This window comes from Anser brachyrhynchus (assembly GCF_964034855.1).
Source record: "Anser brachyrhynchus genome assembly, chromosome: 1".
NCBI lineage: Eukaryota > Metazoa > Chordata > Aves > Anseriformes > Anatidae > Anser > Anser brachyrhynchus.
Window position 1 is genome coordinate 110,913,167 of NC_137694.1, and position 26,521 is coordinate 110,939,687.

Below are 26,521 nucleotides of genomic sequence, written 5' to 3' on the forward strand. Positions count from 1 at the left end.
GGCTCTGGTCCAGCCAGGACAGAGACCTTGGAGTCACTGCGGATAATTCTCTGCGGGCACTTGGCTTATTGGCAGTCAGAAAGGTGAAGAGAAAGACAGGAATAATTGTGAAGGAACAGAGAAAACAGAAAACGTCATTACACCACCATATAAATGATGCAACTTCATTTTAAATACAGCTACCACTTCTGGTCAGCCCACCACAAACAAAGACAGAAGAACTAGAAAAGGTACAAAGCAGGGGGGACAATCACTGACATGGTTTCTGTACAATGAAGGACCAGACAAATCATGAGTCCCCAGACTGGAAAAAGATAAATGAGGGGGAACAATACAGATATCTATGCAACTGTGAGCAACATGGTGAAAATATATAAGAAATGACTAATCATTATTTCTCCAACGAAAGTAAAGAATACCGACATGGTTATAACACAGCAGATTAAAAACTAACAAAAGAAAAGTATGTATATATAATCTGGTGCAATGCAAAATTGGACTGTGGAACTCACTGGCACAAATAATAAGAACATTCAAAATACAAATGAACAAATGCAAAGAAGAAAGGTTCATCTAGGGATACTAAATGCAATGGTAAAATACAATTTCCAGTCCTGGAAGTCTATCAAACGCTGGCTGCCAAAAGCTCAGTGGATGTGCTAGGAGTAATATGGCAGAGGTGAAATCTCTAAGCATCCTGTATGCACCATCGCCAGAGGGAGGACGATGGGCTTGGGTACCTCTGCTCTTGGGGTCTAACCACTTTTATTGGAAGTGAGCTATGATAGCTTAGACAGTAGGTTTTTGTTAGCTTCAGTTAAATGGAGTCAAACACCACAGACAGGAATTAGAGCAGCATTTGGGGGCAGAACAGGTCAGTAGCCTTCACAGCAATAAGCTACAGCATGACAGAGGATGCTAAGTTCACCAGTAGGCTCATCTGCTGGAAAAACATGAGATCAAACCCTCAGGCTTCCCTGAAGCCACATTTCTTGGACGCTTCCCTTCCCTTCTTCCATTCCCAATAGAGAGGGAGCTGTACTTCCAGGCTACTACTGTGCTTCCAGGATGCAGCAGGCTAAACAATCTGTGGAGATCAGGCAGAAAATTTTTGCTTTGGGCTAATACGATCAAGGTCTGGTGGTCTACTTGACCTTATACACCAAACCAAAAAAATGCCATGGGATCTGAACACAAAATAGGACTTCCTATTACACAGTTAAATATTGTTTCACTTTCTAAAACTTGCCTTTGGCAGCTAGCACTTTTTTGGTCAGAAAGAGAATAAACTTCTATTGCACTAACAAACCTAATAGAAATTTTTTTCTTCCTCCTATCTCCCTTAGAAGGGAAGAAGAAAGACTTGAAGAAGTGCAATGAGGGTAATCTGGTGCTCTTCCGAAAACAACTGATTATATAGTAAGAAAACAATGACTCTGCACTAGAATAAATTAAATATTTGGTACAAGACAATTAAACATGGAGTTAAAAACTGCCTTTCTACCATGCTACATTGCAGAATTGAGACCTTCTACTGAACAAAACTTCTCTTTGTTTCCAGTTCATACACTTTCCCGTCCTGGTAAATACATAGTTAGACACACATGCTAAAATCAAAGATTTAGTTTTCAAAGGTAGTAACTGAAGAAGGAAAAAACTTCTGGGTCTTTCTAAAAATTTTATCAATATGAATAAGGTAGGATGCAAACAGCAAACAGTTAAGACCGCTATACGCTTGCAAGGAAGACAAGAACACAAACAGAAGTTAACTATAAAACAAGATCCTTAATCCTTACTCAAAATGATGGGTTTTTTTTCCACTATCAAGTCTAAAATACACAATTCGAACACAAAAGCCAAAATAAAAGAAGAAAAATGACAGTAACAGCCTCACTGCAAACTCACAAATAATGATAATTATTAGTGCTTTTTCTTCTAAATTACATACTATCTTTAGGGAGTTGCATTCCCAATTACTTTAATTTTAAAATGCTACAATTCAGCTGGTAAATATTTTAACTTGCATCTTCTTAGCAAAACTGACAAAACTATTTAGCCATCAAAACCACAGTATTAAAAACATCCAGAAAAATCCAACATAATGAGCTAGTTAAGATTATACTTTCATAAAATAAAACAATTTTCTAACAATAAATGTGTGCTGACTTACTGTATATGTAACAGAAAATGATTCCATGTTTTTTCTTGCTTTGCTCTTGAATAATTAGGTTTCTTGAATGATGGCCTTTTAATGGTATTTTTGTTAATTAGGAATGTTAACTGTTTTTATATATACACACATTTATACATACGCATACATACACACACACACCCCTATATTCCAAGCATCACAGAGCAGCGTTTACAACCTTAATTGTTCCTTGCACTTAAAGGGAAAAAAAAGCAAACAAAAAAACCCAACTCCAAACACGGAGTTTATAACTACTCAGATGAAATACAAACAAAGCAGCTGCTTTGAGGAACATTTTACTCTCACACAGATAAGGTTTTGTGTTTGTTTAAATATATATTTAGGCTTTACAAAGGACAAGAATAAATATGATACAATGAATTCTACCAAGGAAGTACTTAGGTGTGTATTATCTACTACGCTGTCTGTGACTGTTTGACCTACTGGTTAAATAACAGCCTAGCAAGACTTTGTGACTTTGTTTTGCAAGGATGTGAAACAATCTTAGTTTTGTGTGTGGTCTTCCAAGTACTTTTAGAGCTAAAAATCAAACTTCCAAGTGAAGCACAGCTGAAATTGCCAGAATTTGATGGTCTCTACATAGAGGGGAAAAAAAAGTAGCACATTTGAAAATGGTTTGAGCAATAGAAAGGAGGACAGAATTCAAGAAAACATTTAACTCCATGTCCATGAACTGTATTTTGAGTGGTGTTAAGAAAAAGAGAAGATTTGTGGAACGAGGGTCTGCTATAAATGTAGTAAACAGCTTTCCCTGGGTAAAACTGCATAAAAAAAAAAAAAAAAAAAAAAGGCTGGATGGAAAAGAATGAAGTGTTTGAACAATTATCTGGGAAGACGACTTCAAGTTCTTACCAGAAGTACAACTATTACTTCCATAAGACTCTATCACTCTGTGAAGGTCATTTCAGCTGTTTCATGCATAAAATGAAGATTATATACTCACTTTCGTAAAGACAACTCAAATATCAGTGAGGAGAAGGAATTTTAAGATACAAAACTTTCTTGTCTCTTCTTGGAAGTTAGTAAAATGGTGGTTTGCTTTTACTTCATGGATGACTACGGCACTCTCAAACTGGAGAAAGCAGTAAAGAAGTGCAAACTTTGTTGTTGTTGTTGTTTGTTTAGAAGCTTTTCAATCTTATTTTAAAGAGAATACTTTAAATTCTTAAATTCCTTTGAATTTTTAAAATAAATATTTTTTAAGAAAAAAATCTTGCTAGAACTTACTTTGAAAAAAAATATTTTCTAGAAGACCAGAGATAATTTACAGGTGTGTAAAAATCAATAATCAAAACAAGTAAAATTTGGTGATCTTTTTCTGGCATATCAACACATATGCTGAGCAGATGCATATAGAATTGCATTCACAGTTAACTATATAATGGAAAAAAATCTACTACAGATTTTTAGTTGGTAGCTGCAGACAGTTAGTTTAAGACATCAGTATTGAACTAACATCACCAAGACCAGAAAACGACCTGGCAATTTCTGTCAGGAAAATCATAAATAATTCCCTAAGCTGCTCTATGCCCTCACCTCGTACAGAGTGCAGCATATGTGCTAATGATTCTGCAGAACAGTCATTAGGCTTCAGAGCCTCTGCAACCATATATAAAAAAATCCCTCAGCCTCCTCCAATATGTAATAGAATTAAGAGATATCATGATTTACTGGCAGAAGGGCCAGAGACACAGAAGCAGCTCTATGTGCAAGCTCTCCTCAGAATTACTGAATGTTTAGAAAACAATCTACTGACAAAGGGTTGGGAGAACATCGAAAAAAACAAACCACCAAACCACACTACGTGGAAGAAAATAACACAATTAACTTCATAATCTCCTTGCAATGTGAACTGTGGGCATCCTGTTAGTGATATAATCTTAGCTGTTAGCAGTGTAATTACAGTTGCAACTGTGCAACAGATGTGAATATGATTTACCCTGTACAGAGCATCGTTTTTTCTTCTCTGTCCTTGAACTTCAGAAAATCTGCTGATATTAGGCAACATCCATTCCGATGGCAAATTTTCTAATCTTTACTCAATTTCCATAAATCAGACTGCTGGGTTAACACAAGTAATAGGGAACTTGTTCATGAGTATCTGGACTGTTTTATATATACCTTTATGTCTCTTTCTACAAATAAACAGAACAAAGTTACTAATAATCACCCAATATTCAGCTGCAAGATACTAAATAGTTATCATGAAAAAGTGACCTCTGAGGAATGAGCAAGGAGACATTATTGAAAAAGTTCGTCCAGCTAGGCTATCAACTAAAGCGGTATTCCTCGTATTTGCAGCTCTTCCTATTTTCAGGCTGGACTGAATCCTTTTAGTTGTCTCCCCGTATGGAGCAATTTAGAAATGGCAGGAACATGCCAAAAACGCCTTAACATCTCAGGCTGTATGAAAAAATACAGCTCACTGATGACTGCTCTCTAGATGTTTTCCTTCCCTTTTACCTTTTTATTACCTCTGTTTACTTCCTTTCGAGGAAGGAGATGAGAGGAGAGAGATTTAGGCATAATTCTTATTTTTGTTCCCCCATTTGTGGATTAAAAAGGGAAGCAAAACGTGGAGCATTGGACTCCTTTTCATATACCAGTGTGAATCATGCAGATGTTATATTTATACTAGGAAATAGGGATTCCCCACAAATTATTCTCCCCTTGGGACTGATATAAGTCAGGCTCAAATTCAAGCTTCAGCTGCTGCTAGTCAAGGTGGAGCGCAGCAGAGCTACAGATTTGGACAACTCTGGCCTTGAATTTTAGTAAACACTTTAAACTTGGTCCTACTCATAAGCTTTACTGCTTTATAGATTGGCCAACTCTTCACATTTCCTGCCTCTTTTCAAAGTTTTTGTTTGTTTCTTTTGAAAGAGGGAGAATGATGTGCTGAAGTACCAAAACTGTAGTTATCCCAGATATCACAAACTAAGTACCTACTTTTCCCTTCTGTACCGTGACCAAACGACCTCTCTTTTAGGAAGGAGACGAGTATCATCCACATGATCTAGATTTGTTGTTAAGAAAAATGTAGTGATCATTGTAAGAATGTCATGTGGATGAAAACCAGTAACAAGATAATGGAAAAAGGAAGAAAGGACATGTGCCTGTGTACTTGTGTTGGTCCTTCAAGAGACAATTTTCTTCAGTGACTCTGAACACCTAAAAACATTCAATTGATCATAAGCCCAGGCTTGGACTATTGCAGGTTGACATGACAAGGTATTTTAACCTTGAAGAAGCTGGTAACCACCCAGTTCACTTCAGCAAGACAAGCAGAAGCACAAACTGAAAAGTCAAGACTGTGACAGTGGCAAAGCTTTTGGGAAATCAACAGGAATGCAGGCAATTAAAACAAAACAGAAAGTTACAGGCAGCTGTGTGTGTTAATCTGCCTCCAGCCCCCCTTCTAATACTTTTCATTCTGTAATAATATCCTCATTGTCCAGATTATTTTTTCCTAAAGAATACCAACTGACTACTCTAAAAGGACAGTAACTGCAGAAAAAAAGTATCATTTTTCCTCTTTTAAACTCTAACATAGATGTTTTATTTATAATTAGCAAGTAAAACAATTTTGAAGTACAGTAATTTTAAAACTGTCAGAAGTCCTTAGTATTTCACACTGTTTAATTAACCGTCCGTGTGCTTTCCACAATTCCTAGTTTGTGACAGCTACTCAGACCGGTACCAGCTTTTTGTTAAATTGAAATACTTGGGCAGATAAATTACTTTCAAAAGATGATGGAAAATCAGGTGGGCATGTACTGACAGAATTTCTCTCACTAAGAACTAATTTGCAGAAATCTGGGCATGGTGATTAAAGATGTAAGGATGAAGGTCTACAAGAAATGGTGAAGGAAATATGTTTTGTTTCCTGTTACAATATATTTACCAGTACTGTAATGGGGTAAAATCTTTGTTTTATATACAAATCTAAGAAATTTGATGCTGTGAAGTTTGGAAGGCAGGCACAACAGCGATATTTCAGCCTCTCTAGTGAGGTGACTGTCTTCATGCAGGAATGCAGCGTGCATCCCTGCCTGTCCCGAGGGATTCAATCTCTACACCAAAAGCAGAACACAAGAGCCCTGGCACCACTTAAACGGTGCTAAAACGCAGTGAGTGGCACAAAGGCCCCTTGATGGCATTACTTTTATTCCATGTGCTCTTCATAGTGTAATATTTCCTGTATCTGCTGGGAATTTCAAGTCATAACGATCATGTTGAAATATTTCTACCTCTCCTTAATAGTCTATCACACACATTGACAAAGACCGCTCATGACCTATGCCGGGCATACTTCTTGCACTATTTGTATCACCCCAACCAACAACGTGCTCTGACACAATGGCCTTAAAAACACATTTCCTTCTGAAACTAGGGTGCTGCAGTATGAGAAAATCCTTTCCCTAGAAAGTGACACCAGTGATTTCTGTCACGTGTGTGTGTGTGTGTATGGCAATAGAAGGGAGGAAGGAATAACCTTTAGTAATAAATATGGGCCTCCTAACAGGAGATTTTTCACAAAGACTGAAAGTAAAAAGGTTAGCAATTACAAACTTTAATACTACAGGAACTCCACCAGCTTCCAGGCTCTCTTTGTGGAATGAAGTAAGGCTCTAAACACCAGTATCAGAGTCCTAAAACAATGCTAGGAACACACCACCTGGCCAGCCTCGACGTACCTCCCAACTGCTGTAAGATATGGTCTTAATTCACTCCCCACTGTAGCGTTTGCTGGAGTCAGTAAATACCAGTGGTATGGGGAGAGATTTAAACACGCTAAGGTGTTGCCCGTAATGCTTTCCAATAGAAGTTTGGAGGAAAAGATGAAGGGAGAAATAAGATAGATTGATCAGCTTGATCTGAAGAAAAAGAATAAAAAAAGAGATGTGACACTGAGATAACTCTGACCCTAAAATAAACTCATCTAATCTCACTGTTTGTTGAAAAGTAATCTGAAATCAAAGTTTGTTTGCAATCACTGGAATCATCCATTTCTAGATATTCCTAAACAGAGACGAGGGAAAAACAACCTAGGAAGCAAAAAAAAAATAGTATGAAAAGCAATCTTTTCCTTTTGAAATCTGAATTATCTCACAACTCTAAGCATTTGCAACCTGAGTTGAGTTAGCCACATCTGAATTCAACAGGAAGACGTTGGTACCCCTAGAAGGCAAATACTCACCTCTTTCTAACCTACAATGGCATGGATAACTGTCTAGAGGTGTCTTCATTGAATCCAGGGTGAGAATATAAGTGTCAATTTTTAGACGTTTGGAATTAGCTAAGATAAGTATCACTGCAAAAAGATCTTGATGTACCCTGCACTTCTAAAACTGGTATAGATGAACTCTTTATTAGCCATGATTTACACAGAACAGTATACTTGCATCGAGAATATGGTACTTCTATCATATGTTCCTAAATTAAAAGTGCTCTCTGCACTCTGGGGTACTGTGGCTACTGCATCTTACATCTGCCGAAACTTTCTTGCTGCCAGGGATGACAACTTGACGTGAGTGCCAGCTCTGAGTTCCACTCCCTTTGCACGCACACGTACTGAACACCCGTGATAAAGACACCACTGACGTGGCCCATGTGTGTCAACTCATGCCCCGAATACCAGGTCCTGGTTCAGGACATAGCATTGCATTTTAGGAGAGGGTTACACCAAAGAAAAGGTGATCATCTGAGCTCGAGCAGACCACGCACATGCTGGGAAAACACAGGTTAGGTAAAAGGTTACACAGGTTAGGTAAAAGCCATGCAAGTTCTATACCTGGTCGTGTGGTGAGTCCTCTGTCTGCAGCGGGGCGGGCATCAACTGGCTCAACTGGGCAGGTGCAGAAAAGAAACAAAAAAAGCAAACAAGATAAACAAGAACCCCCAAAGTGATAAAACCAACTGCTTTTCTGTTGGGATAGTGCAGGAGAGACATATGGTATAAACTGAGTTACAAACGCAACAGCTAGAAAAGATCTGCCTTCAGTTAATCCTGGAAATAAAAGGAAGGGATGGACACAACTTCAAAAGGAAAGTTCCACAGCTATGTGTCAATTTTACATCATATTCTGATTTCTGCTTAAATTGAGAAACTACTGAGATCAAAGACTTTCTGTCTGAAGAGTGAAACTATATTCATTACGTGCAAACACTTTCCAATCATCTGATTAGAAGTGGCAGCAACATGATGAGCTCTTGCAGGTACGTCTTGATCAATGCTGACTTACAAACCTACTGAATCCTGACCCCTTTTTCTTTTCAATAGGGATTTTTTACAGCACTATCTGTAAGGTATGAAAAAAAAAGGTACATTTTAAAATTACAATCAATACTTCATTCCAGTATGCTCTCATTTGTAGACAGCAAATATGTCTTCCAATTTTTGAAAGGGATACAAAGGAGAAACAACCATTTCTAGCCCAATTGTGTGTCACACACAGTGCTAAAACTCTTGTATTACCATACACAGACTTCACCAGCTGAAAGCTCAGGCTGATGGAGCTCACTGGCATTAGTAGAAAAAAAGGATGTGCAAAACTTAAAGTCACCTATTGCCTCGGCTAATCCCCCTTCCTTCTTCTATACTTTCTCTCCTCCTTTGCTCCAATACTTCTGCCTTTCTTATTTACCCTGTGCTGGAAGTGCCAGTGTCAAAAATAAATTAATTTTAGAAATAAATTATTATGTTGTAGCTTGGAATTCAGAAATTTTTAAATAAGGTATTCGTTTGATTTTCTGGATTCAGGCATGAACCTTCTAATCAGCAATAAGTGAGCCACAATAACACAGGAAACTTGGCAAGACCACAGTTTTCCATCAGGAAGAACTGATCATGGTGTTCTGCATTAGAAAACCATGCTAGCCCGATGACACTGCTGACTGAAGCAAGGGGACTGCCCATCTTCCTAGGAAGTCTGTGTCACTTTCTTTGTGTTACTATGGGCTTGACGAACAGAACCTACAGGCTTGTAAGTGGCACCCGTATCTGTTGTACCCAGGAGATGACTGCAACAACTCCTGCCTCTGGAAAAAGGCAGTAAACATTACGGTAGCTGCAGTCTAAAAGTGCATCTGCACATTCAACTTGTTTGCTGTTACAGAAGCGAAAAGTTTCCCCAGAGCTTGCTGGTCTGGTGCTGCACAGACAAGCCATCAAACCACTTTTCTTCACAGCAGTTCAGAGTGGCAGTAGCAGACCACACAACTGCTTTTCTCCCATAGTGCTGTACAAAAAACAATTTCCATCATTAACTAAAGACTACAATTTTGAGTATTTTCCTCTTTAAGTCTTCTGCTAGGTTTTCCAATACTGCTGGCACCAACCCTTAGGTATGTCAGCAGCAATTTTCAATGGAAAAGCCTGAAGTGAAGAAACAACCAAGGACCAACATCACCTTTTGCCCTTTGCAAAGCCCTCCTCTGTTGTCCTCCCACCACTCCCCACTTCCTAGAAGGTTTTTATTTCCTTCTCACTTGGCACTTTGTAACCCTGTCACAGTCAGGAATTTGGCAGAGGATCATGCCAGTAGCTATGGAGAACTGAGAGAGCAGGTTGTAGGTAGCAGTAAAAACAAGGGTAGCTGAAAGGAGAAAAGGACGAAGGAAGTTTCTGTTGAATGGTAGCATGGACCTGACCTCAGGGTAATGCACGATTTCTGGTGTGAGGTGAAAGTATTACTAATAACAATGAGTAATTCTTGTCATCTGTGGCTATGTTGGCAGCTTGCAGGGGAGAGGCAAACACCACCAGCACATTTCATAACTGACACAAAGTGAAATGACTTGCTCAGGGTCACAAGCCAGTTTTGGGGCAAAAACCAGGAACAAAAGCTCAGAGCCATGGGTATTCCAAAGCAGATGGTGACCCCGGGTGCCGAAGTGCAGCGTGCACCACGGATCATGATACAAAGACAGGTGATTTCTGGAAAGCACTGAGCTGCCACCTTTTGAATATCTGTTTCATTTTAAGACCTGCTTGCCCTTGTCCCTGTATTGATGTATGTACCAGCAGCAGTTAACTCTGAAAATCTTGTCAGTGGATTTCCTCACGCCTTCCTTTCTGGAGCACGCTGCCTCACAACAGTTCATACAGAAGGGAGAAGTTTAAACCTATTACAGCATTTATGAACAGTCAAAACTCCAAGATGTACTGTGTGTAAGTATAGAAACTGCATTCATTTTGATACTCCAGAATCATCACATTTCTCTTGAATGCATTCTTGAATGCATTCTTGAATGCACTTCCCTATGCATTTAAGTACAAGAATTAAGAATGAAAATGTTTTCCACACAGGCTCATGAAACTTCATTAGTAAATATCTGCTTTTTTAAAGATACGCTAACAATGCAGGCTTCTCACAATGTACACTTCTTATCTAATACATCTCAGGAGAGCAAGAGGGAATGTGACTGCTTTTTTTTTTCTTTCCAAAAATAAAAGAAAGGTGAATCAAAAATCTCAAAAGCTGGTTAAACCAACAGGCAAGGAGAGCCATGTGACACTCACCCAATCAAGAACAGTGTTGAATGGAATAACTGGCCAGATCATACGGGTAACAGCACATTCTTGAAAATCTTACTTTAGAAAAAAAATACTTTGTCATTAAGGCTAACTCTATCTTCACGGTGAAGTAAAAAGAGTAAAACATTAAACCCAGCAGCTTGTTGACAAAATTAAGGGTCTTTTCCAACTTCAATGATTCTATGAAAATTCCCATGACCTTGCCAATGTCGCAGGCTTCACAGTTGTTGGCGTTTCCCCCCAGTATTGAAGGTGCATTTTTGTTGCCAAAATGCAACTTCCTCAATAGTCAAAAGTGAAACTTCCTGAAAGTTTGGTGATGCCTTCTATGGTGTCCTGTGAGTGTTTTTCATTAACCTAGACTGTATTACAACATGCTAGATGTGTTCAGCCATTGGAGCTGTGTAGTGCATTGCCTGCTGCCTTGGATACATTTCTGTGGACATTTACTGGGAAACTTATCCCAGCGAAACAAGAGAGAAAAAAATGTTTTCTGAAACTACTGAACTATGCTAGACTTTTAACTATTTTTTAACTTATTTATCTGAAAAGGCCATTTTAGTATAAACCGTTTGCATAAAACTTATCCTTTTATCTAAATATGCAGTTTAGATAAGGAAAATTTCAAATGGAGTTATGAAACTTTAAGATTATATGGCAATTTATCAATCCAACATGTTACTAATATTTCTGGGTGAAACCTGGGATTAGGCCATGGAATAAAACAGTCATGGGAATCAATGACAAATTTAAGGCATTATTTGCAGTATTTTATCTTCATCACTTGTATGCAGGACACTGGACACCTTGAAAGTAAGACTTAATGGATGAATTTCCTTCCACTTTTTTCCACAGTCTCATTTTGATTTAGGCATGAACAGTTCATTAAAAACAGACCATGCTGTTCTGACTGTGCTGGATGGGGGGGATCCCAGTTCCTAACCCAGCTTGTTCTTGGATCTGTTTTTTGCCTCTCAGACAGCAATGGCTCCATTAGAAAGTTTTGACAGTAATGCAAACTTGAAATGATTTACCTGGTGTGTCTGCCCTGGATTAAATAAACCTATTGCTATACAGCGTAAAAACTCTTCATCGTGAGGACTCTCATTCTATCTAGAAACCTATCTGCAAGTGCTGAGCTGTTAGGATGCTGGATTTGTGTTCATCAGTTTTAAAAAACTTGACTTCAGCTTTCAAACTAGACCAAAGCAGTATCAACAACTGAGCTAGCAACTTGTTTGCTATCTCAAAGTCCTCTAGTAGTCTACTATTTTGCAGATTTCACAGACACCAGGCCCTTCCCTTGGAATATGCTGTGGTTTGCTTGATTGTGCTGAGCCCCCTCAGCCCTCACCCAAGCAAACAGGCGCTGAGGCCCTCGTTTCTCTGACCTTTGCTGGAATGCTCAACATCTACCAGCAGCAAGAGATGCTGACCATCATTAAAACTGCACCATATAGTTGCTCTACAGTATCTGAGCTTTCTCTAGGACATGCTTTTTGAACTTACTTGACTTGTTCAATGCTGCATATAGTACAAAAACTTCCCGGCACAAGGGGAACTTACTGTATAAAAAACAGACTATGCAAAGAGACCCTAGGTGGAGAAGAAGAGGAGAAAATTATTTCAATTATTTACTTCTTGCTACTTTCAAATTATAACAAAACAAATACCAATTTTAGGAAGCCATTTAAACAAAGCCTGGGACTGGACCATGGCCGTGGAGGAAAACACATAGGAAAAATAGGAGGCTGTGAAATTCCCATTTGATACTATAGGCAAAGGTACAGAGAGGGCATCTAAAGAGAAAAAGAAGGTATTGTAGAAATTATGACATTAACAACACGTATTATTTGACAGTGTGGTTTGGATAGATGACAGAGAAATCAAATGGGAAACAAGAAACACAGAGGTTTAAAGTCATCAAATGATTTCTATTTATTACTGTGCAGACTTAAACGTTAATAACGGCTGGACTAATGAAATAGTTTGCCTGCAGTAACTTCATGACAAAAACAATCCTGATATAAAAAAACAAACAAACAAAACCAATTTAAAGTCATGAGAGCTAAAAGATATTCCCACAGTAAATGTTAAGAAGTGCTGCAACAAATGATGTAATGCATTAAAATACACAGGGATTTGTAATTAAACAGTATGTTATTCAAGGCAGAAGAGTTTTTGTTTCTTATTTGCTGTCATACATTTTAAAAGGATAACCATGCTCAGAATACTTGCCTAGGGATTCAGTGTCACACTGAAGTATGTACCTTTCTTTATTAAATTCTGGGCTTAGTTTGGTTTCTGAAGGGAAAAAAGGCTTGTGTGATTAAACTGTGATATGTCTGAGTGCACCTGAACACCTAGTAACTTCTGAACTTGATGACTGAAATCGGTACATTTTGAAAGCTGGGTGGACAGATCTCGAAGCTCATTTTTTGCCCCTTAAGTTTCACGAAAGCAGGCAGTAGGCAAAGAAATAGATGCACTGTATACTGAAACTATGGGAAAAGCTGCAGTGAGAGCTGCACTGGAAAATTTCTGTAGGGGAGATGCCACCAGCTGGACCATGGTCTGCTCCTGGCAGCCAGCCTCAGCAACTGCGCTATAGCGAGTCACAGCTGACTCACCGGGAGACTGGCGTTCAGCCTGCCAGCCTGGTCAGCAGGTTGTGCTACTTGCCAGCACCTGACGCAATCCAGCCAGCTGCTCTCAACTGCTCAGCGCATCACTTGCCTGCAGCTGCCCTCCAGATAAGTCCAGAGTCCTTGTCACAAGCTACTTTCTTCTGGTTCTTGCTGCTGGCCAGTCCGTTTGAGTTTGGTCCTTCTCTCTCAGCTCTTTTCTTTGGCCCTACCTGCTGTGCTGACTTCCTGGTGGTCTGACTTTAGCTCCACTCCTGACCAGTCTCTTCTCTTCCCCTCATATTTGGTATGCTTCCATTTCACTTATTAGTCGACCTTTGCTCACATCCTAGCCATGTCTTTAGCCTGGGGATTACCTGTTTTGATCATAAAACTGGTTCTGACTCCACTGATATAAGCTGGCACCAACACTGGACCTGACAAATCCACATCCACATCCCTTGTTTTGTCACCAAGCATGTAGCTGCCCACAGTCTCTCATGCATCATGTTGGAGTGAGACTAGGAGAAAAGCACTAACTGAGGGAGAACTGTGCAAGGTAGGTGCTCAAAACTTACCCTGAGAGCAGGTATAGCCTAAGCCAGTGGTTTCAAAAGATTGCATGGAAGACTTAAATGTCTGTGCATCACAGATACTTTTGATCCACAAAACGCAGATCTGCATTAAAAAATGTTTCTGTAGCTCCAGCCTTTATGCAACTAGTGCTTTTGCAGCAACAAACCTTCACTATTGCTATTAGCTTAGCACTAATGAGTGTGGAGTTGAACTGGTAAGGGAAAACAAACACAAGAGGAGGAACTTGAATGACATGATCAGAGTTCCTTGAGTTCCTTATGTTTCTGATTAATTGGTTCTGGCACCTAAGTGAACTATCAATTCCAGATTACACATAAATTATTAAAATATTATGCAGCCACTTCAGTAGATTAGCCCATGAGCAACATAAAGTACTCCTCAGGAAAAAAGTCATCATTTGCATTGCTGAGTACACAGAAACATTTCTGCAGCACATTCCAGACAACCAAAACAACCAAAAACAACCCCCCAGCCTTTACTCATTCTATCATGTCTGACAACTTATCTCCCTTAGCTCATCCTCATGTATTTTATAAGACACTCACAATTTGCTGGACTGTATTTTGATCTGTTTTTAAAGAGAAGTAAGTTAAACTCTGAAATTTATTGCGTGTCTACATTGTCAGTTTAGCCAGGATTCTCTGTTCAATCAAAGAGACATGGCTGGCAGACCAGTTCTAAACTTAGAGTCAAGACCTCTCTCCTCCTTACATCAGAAAGATGCCAATTTTCAGTGAACAAAGTGAAAGAGGAATCACAAAACTCAATTCAGCATATTCTGTATTTTTTCCCAGTATTGCACATACCTTCATTTTCAGTATTGGCTGGAACAGAATCAACACCAAAGGGATGCCATGGCTGAAGGTCATCTAGACTGAACTCTCCATCCACTGGAAGAAGTTCAACTGTGGTCTTAGTTTCCGTCAATGAAGGCATGAGAGCATCGTTTCCATAGCTGATTCTAGGTTCGCTGATCATATTGGCCAGAACGTCATCAGAGTAGTTTTGCTCTTTCTGAAGCAATTCATCTGCAAGGAAATGAACACAGAAATTATTTGAAAGAGTCTGCATTTCTGAGTACCTATTTCCAGTGTAATGAGACTAGAAATTTACTGTCATGAGATTCTGCCTTCTTATGATATAGAAAAACATAAATGCTTGGGATCATCAAAACTCTGTGCTGAGCACTGAAACTAAGCACCTCTTTTAAACATCAACCAGAACTGTTCAATACTGTCTTCTACTCATATAACACCACAGATCACAGGGCTGTGCTTCCATTTCCTTCAGCTCAGCGTGTTCCTATAAGTTAACATGCCCACAGGAAGGAACATCTTTGTTAGTTCCACTTCCTCTTAAATGCTCACTTATCCAAAGCTCATCATTGCTCTTAAATCCTAAATCACCACAACACTTACTGTATTATATTGGGCTTACTCTAACACTGAATCTGTAAAAACATTTGCTCTCTTAACATATGTAACTTTACTAATACTGAACTGGTTCTTTTCTAATAATCTTAAATTGTAAAAAGCATCTATAGGCAAATTGTTTTACAAGCTACCAGGATCTAAAGCTGTGCAATATTATCTAGTGTTTTTTTTTGTTTTTGTTTTTTTTTTTGACTACAGCAAGGTGAGAACAATGAAAGCACTTTCCAGTTCCATCAGCTGTACAGGACAGACTATCCAACTCAGTGTTAAAAATAAGCTTGGAGGTTGTGTGTGCTTGATTATTCCAACTCCATTCTCACATCAAAGTTAGTCCATTCTTGATCTTCCCCTTTGTTGTCTTTTTCTTTTTTTTTTCCCCTGTAGGGGCAATGCATTACTTGGATGCACTTCGAAGGAACTTGGTGCACAAGACCACATTCAAGTAAGCACGCAATTGCTATGAAGAAGATAACAAGTAATTGCTAATGCGTTACTGTAATTAGTACGCAGGTGTTAAAGTGCTAAATAGTTCTGAATCAAAGACCGTAAAGGTTACACTACTAGAGTGCAAGTGCTCGCACACATGTACACACATGACAGCTGACAATATAAAAGCTTTTCTTAAGACTGTCTTCTCTTTTCCCTTCATTAATGACCAACTCACTGTCACTGCTTCATATCCATATCTGAAATCTGTAGCAATTCAGGGACAGGAATCACCACTTCACTTCTAGACCCTTTTTGTCACTCTGTAGGGGCCCTCTCATTTCCCAGTATCGTCAGTGAGAAATTGCATCTACATTTCTAAGCACGCCGGAGCTTTATATGAGCCCTCAGTGAAATCTTCTGAATTTTACTTCCCTCTCAAGCTTATACCACAGCGTACCACCATACTGCACCTATGCAGTAGCCCTCAGTAAGAATCCCCACCAACTCAAGAGCATGAGAGCTGGCACTGCTTCACTGCCTTTATCAATGATGATGTATGAGGGCTCTGCTCTGCAAAGATGCTCTCTTAAAGACCATCTCTTAGTCAGACAGTTGATGCAGTTCTCTGCCACACTTTTTTAGTACACCAAAGTCAGAACATCAAAACTAAACAAAAGTTGTAACGCGAGCCCTGGGGCCAGGATAGGTCTTAAATCTTGTAAACCGATGCCTTAAAACCTATTTTCATGTTTAAGCAGTAATTGCGTTAGTAGACAGTAAGCCAACGTTACTGCTAATGTGTACAGAAAATTCAATTCTGTCATTGAATTTGTTCATTAGAATGACTTAGTAGGACAGTACAGAAAGCCTGCAGAACACTGAATTGTTTTTCCCTTCATGTTCACTTTATTGAAAACAATATTATTTTATAAGATACATAATAAATCTTCAGCTCAGAAGGCAAGTTGAATTTTTTTTCTCCCCACTGCATTTACACTAATCCTTTATCAAATTAAAGCGTCTCCTTGTATCAGAGGAGACACAGCCAAAGCAACTCAATACTGTGAGCAGACACTGCACCACATGATGGATGTTAATTTTTATTAGTTATGGAAGAGGAGACTTTACAAAAAAAAGGAGCTGGGTGTTAGCAGCCTGAGTGAGAAGCTTGATTTCCCAGTGCTGTGCAGGGAGTCACGGGCAATACCCGCTGAGCACATTATGATACCAGGTTATGATGGACCGTAGAAAAGTGAGTAGCATCGAGTGTCTTAGCACCTGAAAGCCTTTCAGACATCAGGCTGCAATTCATCCCATTCCCACTGTCCTCCCTGTCCCTAGGGGATTGTGCAGGGCAGCTGCAGAGGCTGCAGCCCATGCAGCAGTGGCACAGAGCAGCGCTGGGGGTGCTGTGCCCAAGGCACCCCTTTTTTCCAGGCGGTGCTGATCCTCCATGACTCCCTGTGCCACAGCAACTGTCTGCCTGTCCTGCCTGCTCCTTTCTGCTGACGCATGCTGTGTTACCTGTAGACAGCTCCTGCCCTTAGGAAAGGACAGACGGTATGGGGAGGGGAAGGAGCAGAGGGAGCAGGACCTACCTGCCCTCTGCGAGGGAGGCACCGTGCTCAAGGGGGAGGCATAGCTGGGCATAGCTGGGCCCACCAGGCTAATGGAGAGGGGCACCTGACTCGCATCATGATCCCGTGGCTACAGGCTGGGAGGGATGAGTACATAAAATCTCTCAGTGTTGCCCAAATGGGAGAAAGTCGGCACCGGTGCCTGCAGGCTCCATTGTTCCCCACTCAGCTGCAGCACACAACGCAGACACGAAGTGACCCTCACAATAGCTCAAGTGAGGCGGGCAGATATTACAATAAGCAGATTATGATTGCATTCATTTTTACAAGCAGGGAAACAATGGCCAAAATGAATCAGCCCATCTGACACAATGAATCAGGCACTGAACTATAGTGAGAAATGAGAAGTTCCTGGCTTAGGAACTGTGCTCAAGTCCATCAGACCAAGGCATCTGTGTCTGCATTGAGTAAATGATTTGCAAACAATTGTTTCAATTTCTGAGCTGCTAAAAAAAGTTTGCCCTAGGATTTCCAGTTATCGACACTAGCTGGCAAATTCCAAGATCAATTTTTTCAGTGTTGATTTTGTTCAGAGTATTGATGTCTAGTTGAATCATCAGCTACGCTAATGGAAAGCCATACAGCCTCACTGTTACCCATCAATAAAGCATTCCCTCCCTTTCTCACAGTTGCCAATTCAATTTCCCCACCCTGCAAAAGACAATTCCCTAAATAAGCAGGGAGTACAGATGCAGCTGGAGGCTAGGATGTGCATTCAAGACTGTTCCAGGGTTTTTCTTTGTGTGGTGAATGTCTTCATTATTAGGTGCTGAAAATACACAGATTCTAGGCTGCTTTTCAAAATTTCATCTCTCCTCAAACCAACAGGACAAAAACCCCCATGACAACCTTCCTGTAATAGACTTGTTGTTGCTCAGCCCATTATCTCCTTGTAACACTGTGTTAAGTCCTGCCAGAGAAGAATAAGGAGGATGTTGAAACTTTTTTTGTTTTGTTTTGAGAGCCTGTGCTCAAAAGTGATCATGACTTCAGGAAAAAACCACCCTCAGCTCGAACCTCAAATCTCCCAGTAGCTCTGGATTTGGTGTGAGGGTGCACCACTGCTCTACCAACATGAATCCTGGGACGTGCAGAAAGTCCCCTTCAGACACTCAAACCACTCTTTCTCAGGATGAAAGAGAGCCTCAGTTCTGCTACTTTAGTGAAACACTTCTCAGACCTACCATCATCTCTGAGGAAGTTTCGCTCATTCTTTGGTTCACTGCAGGCATTTCCCCATGGGTTATTATCACTAAACAGCAGCATTGAGAAAAATTAAAGTGAAATATCTTTGGGGAACTAGATACAAGGGTAATACCACTACAACCTCCTTTCAAGACCACTCTTATCCTGTTCTCTGGCAAAGAGAAACAGAGTGGAAACCAAAGAAGGAGCAGAAGAAAATAAAATTTGTTACAAAAGCTTCTGGTGGATGTTGACTTGTTTGAAAGCAGCTCATTTGCAATGACCCTAGACCATACTTCTACTAAATAGGCTTTGCTAAGTGCACCGCAATAGCAAAGACCATGTCAAATCCTAAAAGAGGTGACCAAGTCTTACAGCAGTAAAAAAAAACATGTTATTTTGTCACTGTAAGTTTGTCTACTTTTTATTGGTGTATAACACTGTTTATAATGTTGGACTCTTTCATACTTAACCCAGCCCTATGGCATAGCTACAATGAGAGGAAGTTTAATGCAAATCATCTTTATTTGCTACTCTGGAACATAAACAACTCATTAATTATCTTTCAAATCATGATTTAGTTCATAGTTAATTATTTAAAATTTCCAAAAGTAGTTATAGCATTTCTTTGCTATGTTTTCTTTTGATGGAGGGTATCTACCAGACAAAAAGCTCTGCTTTCACTATCATGTGCAAGACTCTTGAATTTGCTTTAAAAGCAACTTGAAAATTGGCAGTTACAATTTTGTTAGTTCTATAAATCAATTTAAGGTCTTAAACCAGTTTAAAAAAGAAATGCACTCAAAACACCTCTTCTAAATACAAATTAAGACACCATCAAATTACATGCCATAGTTTCACCCCAAGGCCAAAATTCCCTTTTAAAACCACATCTACGTGACAGAATGCATATTGATTCAGCAAACAGGTTTGGGAACCAATTCAAATAAACTGGTACAAGAGCAGAGTCTTATTGCCTTGTAATCATCATCTTATCAGTCACCATTGAGTCTGAATTGAACATGTGGTTTTCCCAAAATTACAGTTGCTTTTGAGCATGTGCTTTCAAAATGACAAATTAAAAAGTGTCAGAAACTTCCTTATTTTTCTCGATGGCAGAAATTATGTGCCTGAGTCATAGTGATTGCTTCATTTGCATATGCATGCATATTATCTTACACTACCTTTAAGAAAGTTTATATCATGCAAATGTTTTATGTCACAATTAGGATTACTAAGAACAATTACACAATCATTTATAATAAGGCACGTGATAAGATGTAACATGGTTAGATGCAGCTTTCAGTTCTGTACCTACTTCATGGGCTGATTCAATATGTCACAGTTCATAATCTTCAACACAGGCATGTGCCCAAAGGAGTTGCACAGATGTAATGTAGTCAGGTTTTAACTAAATTTGAATGTCTGCATCTTGTCAGCTGTATGAATCAAAACCCCCCAAACTGGTAAGTATGAAAACAAGACCTCCTTAAGGGCTTTGCCTTGGTGAATACTTAAAACAAAATAAAATATTATTTACCTGAATACCTGCATTTATATTAGAGCTCCTATATAAACTGACAATACATAGTTCTAACCAATAGTTATGCAGGTAGCATTGCCACAAACTTAATGCAAATGAACAGATGTATTTCACATTCAGAAAGCAAATCTAATTCTCCATAAGTCACCTCTACTGAGACACACTCTAAATAAGGGTTTATGTAAGCAGCTCCAAAATGTAAAGTGAGAATGTGAGCACAAATAGGGATTTGAGAGGTAACTTTTTTGGTCCAATGTGCAGTCTGTACCTGCAGTGAATGCAAATTCTACAAAGTTAGAAAGGTATGCGAGTCACTTGTATATCCTGTGGGGTACTAACTTATTGCATCAAGTAGGATTTTCTCCTCTGAGGTGAAAGGAAAGAATATGCCAGGAAATATAGTGGACATTTCCTCCAGCCCGTGCTCAAGTTAGAGGAAATTTCAAGCGCATGCTTAAATTTAATCACACTGAAGTCTGCACATAACCAGAAAGAGCTAAGCTCCACTGAATTCCTAGCATTTAATTACTCTAAGGTGCCTTGCTGAATCAAGTATCATAAGATTATAATGCAACATACTACTAGATGTCATAATTATGACATTATCAAGTTGCAAAACACAATTATGTGGTGTTCAGTGTTGAACTAATGCATTTAAATAGTACAAGTCAAATATAATTTAGAGAGCAACGCTGCCGAGAACTTTATGGAAAGTGACCTGCCTATACCTTGAAGGTGTGAGCGGCTTTTTTACCTGTATGCTTTGAAGACGATGATAGAAGAAAAATGTGCTAGATCAGTCCTGCGAAGTACTGTAAATGAACCCAACCTACAATGTTCAGATCTATATTGACAAAGAAATGCGATCACCCCATCATATTTAATCTTTTTCTGTTCTGCTGGGTAGGCTAGCCTGAGAAATTACACCACAGGTCTTCTTATCTGGAAACTTTTATAGTGCAACACATCTCTATTAGGGTGAAACTGAGACTGAAAGAGCAAGAAACATGGAAAACAGTATTTCATAGTTCTTACCTTCTGTCCTTTAGAGACACTAAGGCAAAAGTAACAGGCAGCAGTATTTTTCAGACTTCAAAAATGTCTTAAGTGTATGAAAATCTTTCAGTAAGTTAAAAAGCCTTTTCAAGTTCTCAGAAAAGAAACATTTTAAAGTATCATGAAACAGCAGGCTTAAGAAATTTTTCCTAGAAACAAGTTAAAAAAAGAACCATTCCATAGCCTTTAAAAACACCCCATTGTCTAAGAACTGAACTTTAAAGGAAATACACCTCTGAACTTGAGAATGACTAGTATTTAGAACCATATTGAAAAGAATGTCTGTAACATAAAAATAATGCTTCTAAGATATATATATATAAATCACAACTTAATCACTTTCATTTTTTCAATTTTTTGCTGCTTGTGCTCTTTCAGCATATATGGACTTCAATGCTTCCCAAATCACATAAGGAAAGCAACCTAAATAAGTCTCCTCCTGTAAACAGGTACATGTAATAATGTTCCAGTTAGATTTGATTTGCAGACTGTATTTGACTTAAATCATTAAAAAAAAAAATGTTTAACTTAGATACAGATTAATTGTCCTGTGGGCAGATCACATTATAACAAATTTTCTGGTAGTAAGCAGCGTTCAAAGCATGAGAAAGCTTGGAAAATCCAATTCAGCAAAACACTTACAAGCTTGCTTTATTACCTTGTAATGATTAATTTCTATAAGAACTAGTTTTTTCATTAGAGAAGGACCTCAATGCAAATTTAGTTTTGTACGTGGCTGTGTGATTTCAGGGAGGTTTGAGGAGAGTTTCATAAGGTACATGAGAATTTTCACGCCACTACCGCAAGGAAGTACCAGAATCATCCATCTTCCATTTTTTTCCAGAGCCTGCCATAAACCTCTTGAAATTTTGCCTTCTTCTGTAAGAAGGCCGGTATGGCATTCTTTACCTTCAGTGAAAGAATACTGTAATTACTATAAACCATTCGCTACATAACAGCGAAATAAATTAACTATTAGCTGAAATTAAATATTGATATACGGCTAGAGGTAGCTACATATTTCTAATTTTTTTAAATATTTAATAGCCATTCATCTAACTCATGACTGCATTTCCCCTTTAGTTAAAAGCAGAGTATTAAAGTTTGTGGGATAGAATAACAACAGAAGCTTGCATTATCTCTGAAAAAAAAAGTACTTAAATAGAAATGAAAGACAATGTTCCTCCCTTTCATGACTTCAAGCCTTTTTGTCCAGTTCTTTTGTCTCCTTCCCTCCTGCTCACATCCTCCTCATTAAACTTGGTTAAATTAATAATCTTGTCTAAGAAATATAATTCACCATTCACAGCCTCAAAAGCTCAGGATTAAAAATGCAGAAAACCCCTACTTCAATATCACAGCACTCCTTTCCATAATAAATTTGAATAGAACATATTTTTTTGTAAACAGAGCCCAATGTTTTAAACACAGAGTTCTAGTATGTGAAACGTTTCTCTCTGGGTAAGATGATGGAAACCTAACATCAATTTAGACAAAACAGTACTAAAAAATACCTGGGGAAAAAAGTGAATTGACACTCTGTCCCATGATCACGAACATATATTGCATATCGTCATTCTGATCCACATACGGCACTCTGTTAAAAACTCCCAGTTAAATTTGACTCCATAATTGGGTCAAATTCGAAATGAATTGCTTCAAAATAGGCAGATGAGTCAGCATTCAATACTCCACCCAAGTACACGTAATTACTTAAGTTAAAAGGCTTATAAGTGAAACTGCCCTAAAAAAGCAATTATATGAAAAACAGTTAAAGAATTTTATTGTCATATTTTCATATAAAAATAATTTACTTGATTTATTTGTAAGGTATTTAATTATATCAGCCTTATTTGCTGATAAAGATGATGAGATTATTTGCCACCCTTATAACACATAGTAAAACTCAAAACTAGGGTACAACCTAAAACTCTTTCTAACACCTGGAAGAAGTCAGTTACCCATTATTTTCTGTAAATACTTCTACACGTCAGAGTACAAATCCCACATAATTTTTTGATCTGTACCGAGCTCTTCAGGCATCTTGGAAACCATTAAATAATACATAAAAAATATAAATCCTGATATTTTCAAGCTTTTAACAAGCTTTTAATTTGTTGTACCTGATTCCCTTGGTCATAAGAGAGCATCGTAGATTTGACTCACTTGTAGTAATCTAAATCAGAATTCACCTAAGCTGAACTGTACAGCATCTGCTTCAGGCAAAATATATTTTGCCTATTTATTAACTCCAGTTTTAGCCCTTGATGGGCTAAATGTAACTTGGGTTGTCTGAGTATTCTAAAGAAACCTGTTCATTAAACAGAGCAAATATATACATTAAGTGGGGTACGGCCTATTCTGACAGCTTTTTACAGCATTTTTCATATCCACAATCCAATAGCAGGAAGCAGAGAAGCGAGAGGACTGTAGCCCCACCTAGCAAGAACTATTGAGGAAAACACATTTTTCAATTAAATTAGGCATATGAGAATCGCACAGCAGGAGAAAGCTGTGCTGATGAAAAATTGCTTCATTTGTAATCCCATGTGCATGGGAACTGAACTGTTAGGAGATTACTGCCACGTTTCCATCAATCCAGACGTTCTGCAAAGTCACATATCCTCAGCAATTCTTTTCTCTCTCTATCCCAGTAATGAGAACTTGCCTGGCAAGAATACATCACATACTCTTGACCATAAGAAGTACCTGTGAATTGTCACTGAGCACAACTAAAGAGGAAGTCATGCTCAAACAGAGCAAAACTGAGCACATCATTGCCATTAGAGGCATATTTAAGCCCTGCCCCTCAAGATGCCTGCCTATGGTTATGCATTTCAGACTTCAGTGTTGAAATTCCTCTGGATAACAATTCCCAAGACTTACTTTGCAACAGCAACTGACCCCTTAGCAGTATAAACAGAATGTCAAATACATACAGTTTTTGCAGACAGTGTAACTGGTTCTCGGTGGATACCTGCAATCTGCTAGCACTTAAGAATTAAGATGATTAATTCACTTCTTCTACAACCTAACACTGCTTATTAGGATTCTGATCTTAGGCGGAATTAACATAGAATGACACAACTGTTTTTCTAAACCAAGTAATTAGGAAAAGAAAATCTGTTATGCAACAGCATGAAGCTCTTGTTGGAGTGACTGTGCTCCTTCAATTTTGGGCTGCTTCAGCACTCATGGACACGAACATCAGTAACTATTTAAGATGACAGGAAGAGGAGTTTGGCTGAGCTGATTTGGTCTCCATTAATTGACAAAGGTTGGGACAGATGAGTGAAGCAGACCTTTCATCACTCCAAAACCTTTTTGGATCAATCGTGGACCCTCTACATTATGCATTTCGAATATAACTTTTGCCTTTTATAGTCACACATATCCATGAATTAAATTGCCCATATATTTTAGCCAATAAATCAAGAATCTGTTTCAATAACTAAGCATACTGACGTTTCCATGAGTGGGCAGAGTTTCAGCAAGCTAGTGCCTCTCCAGCCGAATGGAAGCTATACATTCGCAAAGTCAGGTTCTTCCGAGCTAACCTTCTCTCAGATCATATTTGCAAGCTGGACAACTTCAAGATTTTTTCAGACTTGTTACCCATCTAATGAATGAATGACATTGTAAATTTTGCACATGATGACCTAATTTATTAATTCCTTGAAGTATAATGGCAGAAGCAATTATAAAAATATTAAATTAAAAAAAATATTTCAGGCTAGGGTAACAGAAAGGATGCAGAATAGAGACTTCAAGAAAGATCTACCAATACAGGAGAAAGTGCTGTAGCCTTTGGATCCTGAAGAAAATCAAAACAACTTCCCCTGCTAAAGGATGAATTATTTAGAATGGAAAGATTTAATTATCCAGTGGAATAGCAGGCACCCTGTGGTGCCACTCCCACAACATTTAAAAATTACTTTGGTCATAAGCTGCAAGTCAGTAATTATTATCAGAAGTTCCTCTTTTCCAATTCTAACACCTGGATCACTAGGCCAACTTTCTGAAATGTGCATCTGAAATGGAACAGTGTTTTTCAAACACGGAAAAATATTCTCTTAATAAACTTTTGTGAGACCTTCCTATTCCCATCAATTTTCTGAAAAGCAGATTAAAAATAAGATATCCTATATCTTTCCCTGATGACAAAACCACCCCAATCCAAAGCCTTGTGAAGCCATTAATCTCTTTCACTGTATCTGCAGACCTGGAGAAAGCTGGTTCCTTTACTGCCTGTAGTCATTTTCACAATATTTGTGAGATTAAAAGAAGGCTTGTGCACACAAAATCAGGATTCATATCTTTCCCAAAGAACATTAGTGCTCATGACCAGATACAATAGACCATTTAGCTACAAAAGATGGGGAGGATATAGTATGCTACTAATGAAAGCATTTGAGAACATCAATGTCAGTGAAGTGCATTTATATCTATTTTAATCATCTTATATTCTCTGCCTAATTTTCTATGACAGTTAAATAAGCTGGACAGAAAATAAGAGATGCTTAGAAGAGGAAAATGTTGGATCTGTTTCCTGGATTTTTTTCCTTTTCTCCGAAGCTGCAGCAAAAGACATATTTTACTAGCTGATAGAGCTGAGTCTCCAACCTGGAGTAGTAACCGAGGCTCATCAGATCTTCCAAGCTGCTGAACAGTGTGCAGAACTTACAAAGTCTCAGCATGATACAACTGTTGGTGCTGCTGGCAACTACCTTGCCTATTAAAATGCAACATAGTAAAGGAAGACATTGGTTGATTCCCCTCATAAACAGAATGCATCACCTTGCTCCAACAAACAGCTCAATGGTATCTTATCGTCATATTTAAATCATTAGAAAAATACTTTAGACAGCGAACAAGGTGGCAAAACCGGCTTAGTAAATACCATGAGCTTATGATGTTCCAGAAAACAAGCTAGCCAAATTCATCGCTAAAACCAATGTCCTTGGGTGGAAGAGGTCTTAACTGCTTATCAAGTAGTCCAGCTGGTCCATATCATGTCAGTATTTAAGCATACAAAAACACCCTAAATGATGTGTAAAGCTTAACCTAGAATTCATTTGCTTTTGTGGAAGAGCTCCATGCTGTCTTTAGTCCATGACCCAGCAATATATTTTTTTTGCTAGAGTTCTAACAAATCATCTATTCAATGGAATGCTACAGGGCTTCAAGGAAGATTAAAAGTAAATAATCACTGCACAGAAAATTCAAATTTTTCATTGGAAAGCTACAGCTACCAGATATGCACAGA

The 26,521-nt window shown here is 38.6% G+C and overlaps 1 protein-coding gene across 4 annotated transcripts in view; it reads right to left on the reverse strand.

Moving 5' to 3' along the window:
* Window positions 1–26,521, reverse strand: part of APP (amyloid beta precursor protein) — a 244,534-nt gene that overhangs the window by 14,245 nt on the left and 203,768 nt on the right. For 2 of the 4 annotated variants that reach the window (XM_080573113.1, XM_080573111.1), the window contains 2 exons: window positions 14,779–15,000; window positions 8,007–8,060 (listed from right to left, as the gene is read on the reverse strand). In XM_080573113.1, the coding sequence (XP_080429239.1) occupies window positions 8,007–8,060; window positions 14,779–15,000 (276 nt within the window). The remainder of the gene's footprint in view (window positions 1–8,006; window positions 8,061–14,778; window positions 15,001–26,521) is intronic. The other 2 variants (XM_080573114.1, XM_080573112.1) reach the window with 1 other exon arrangement.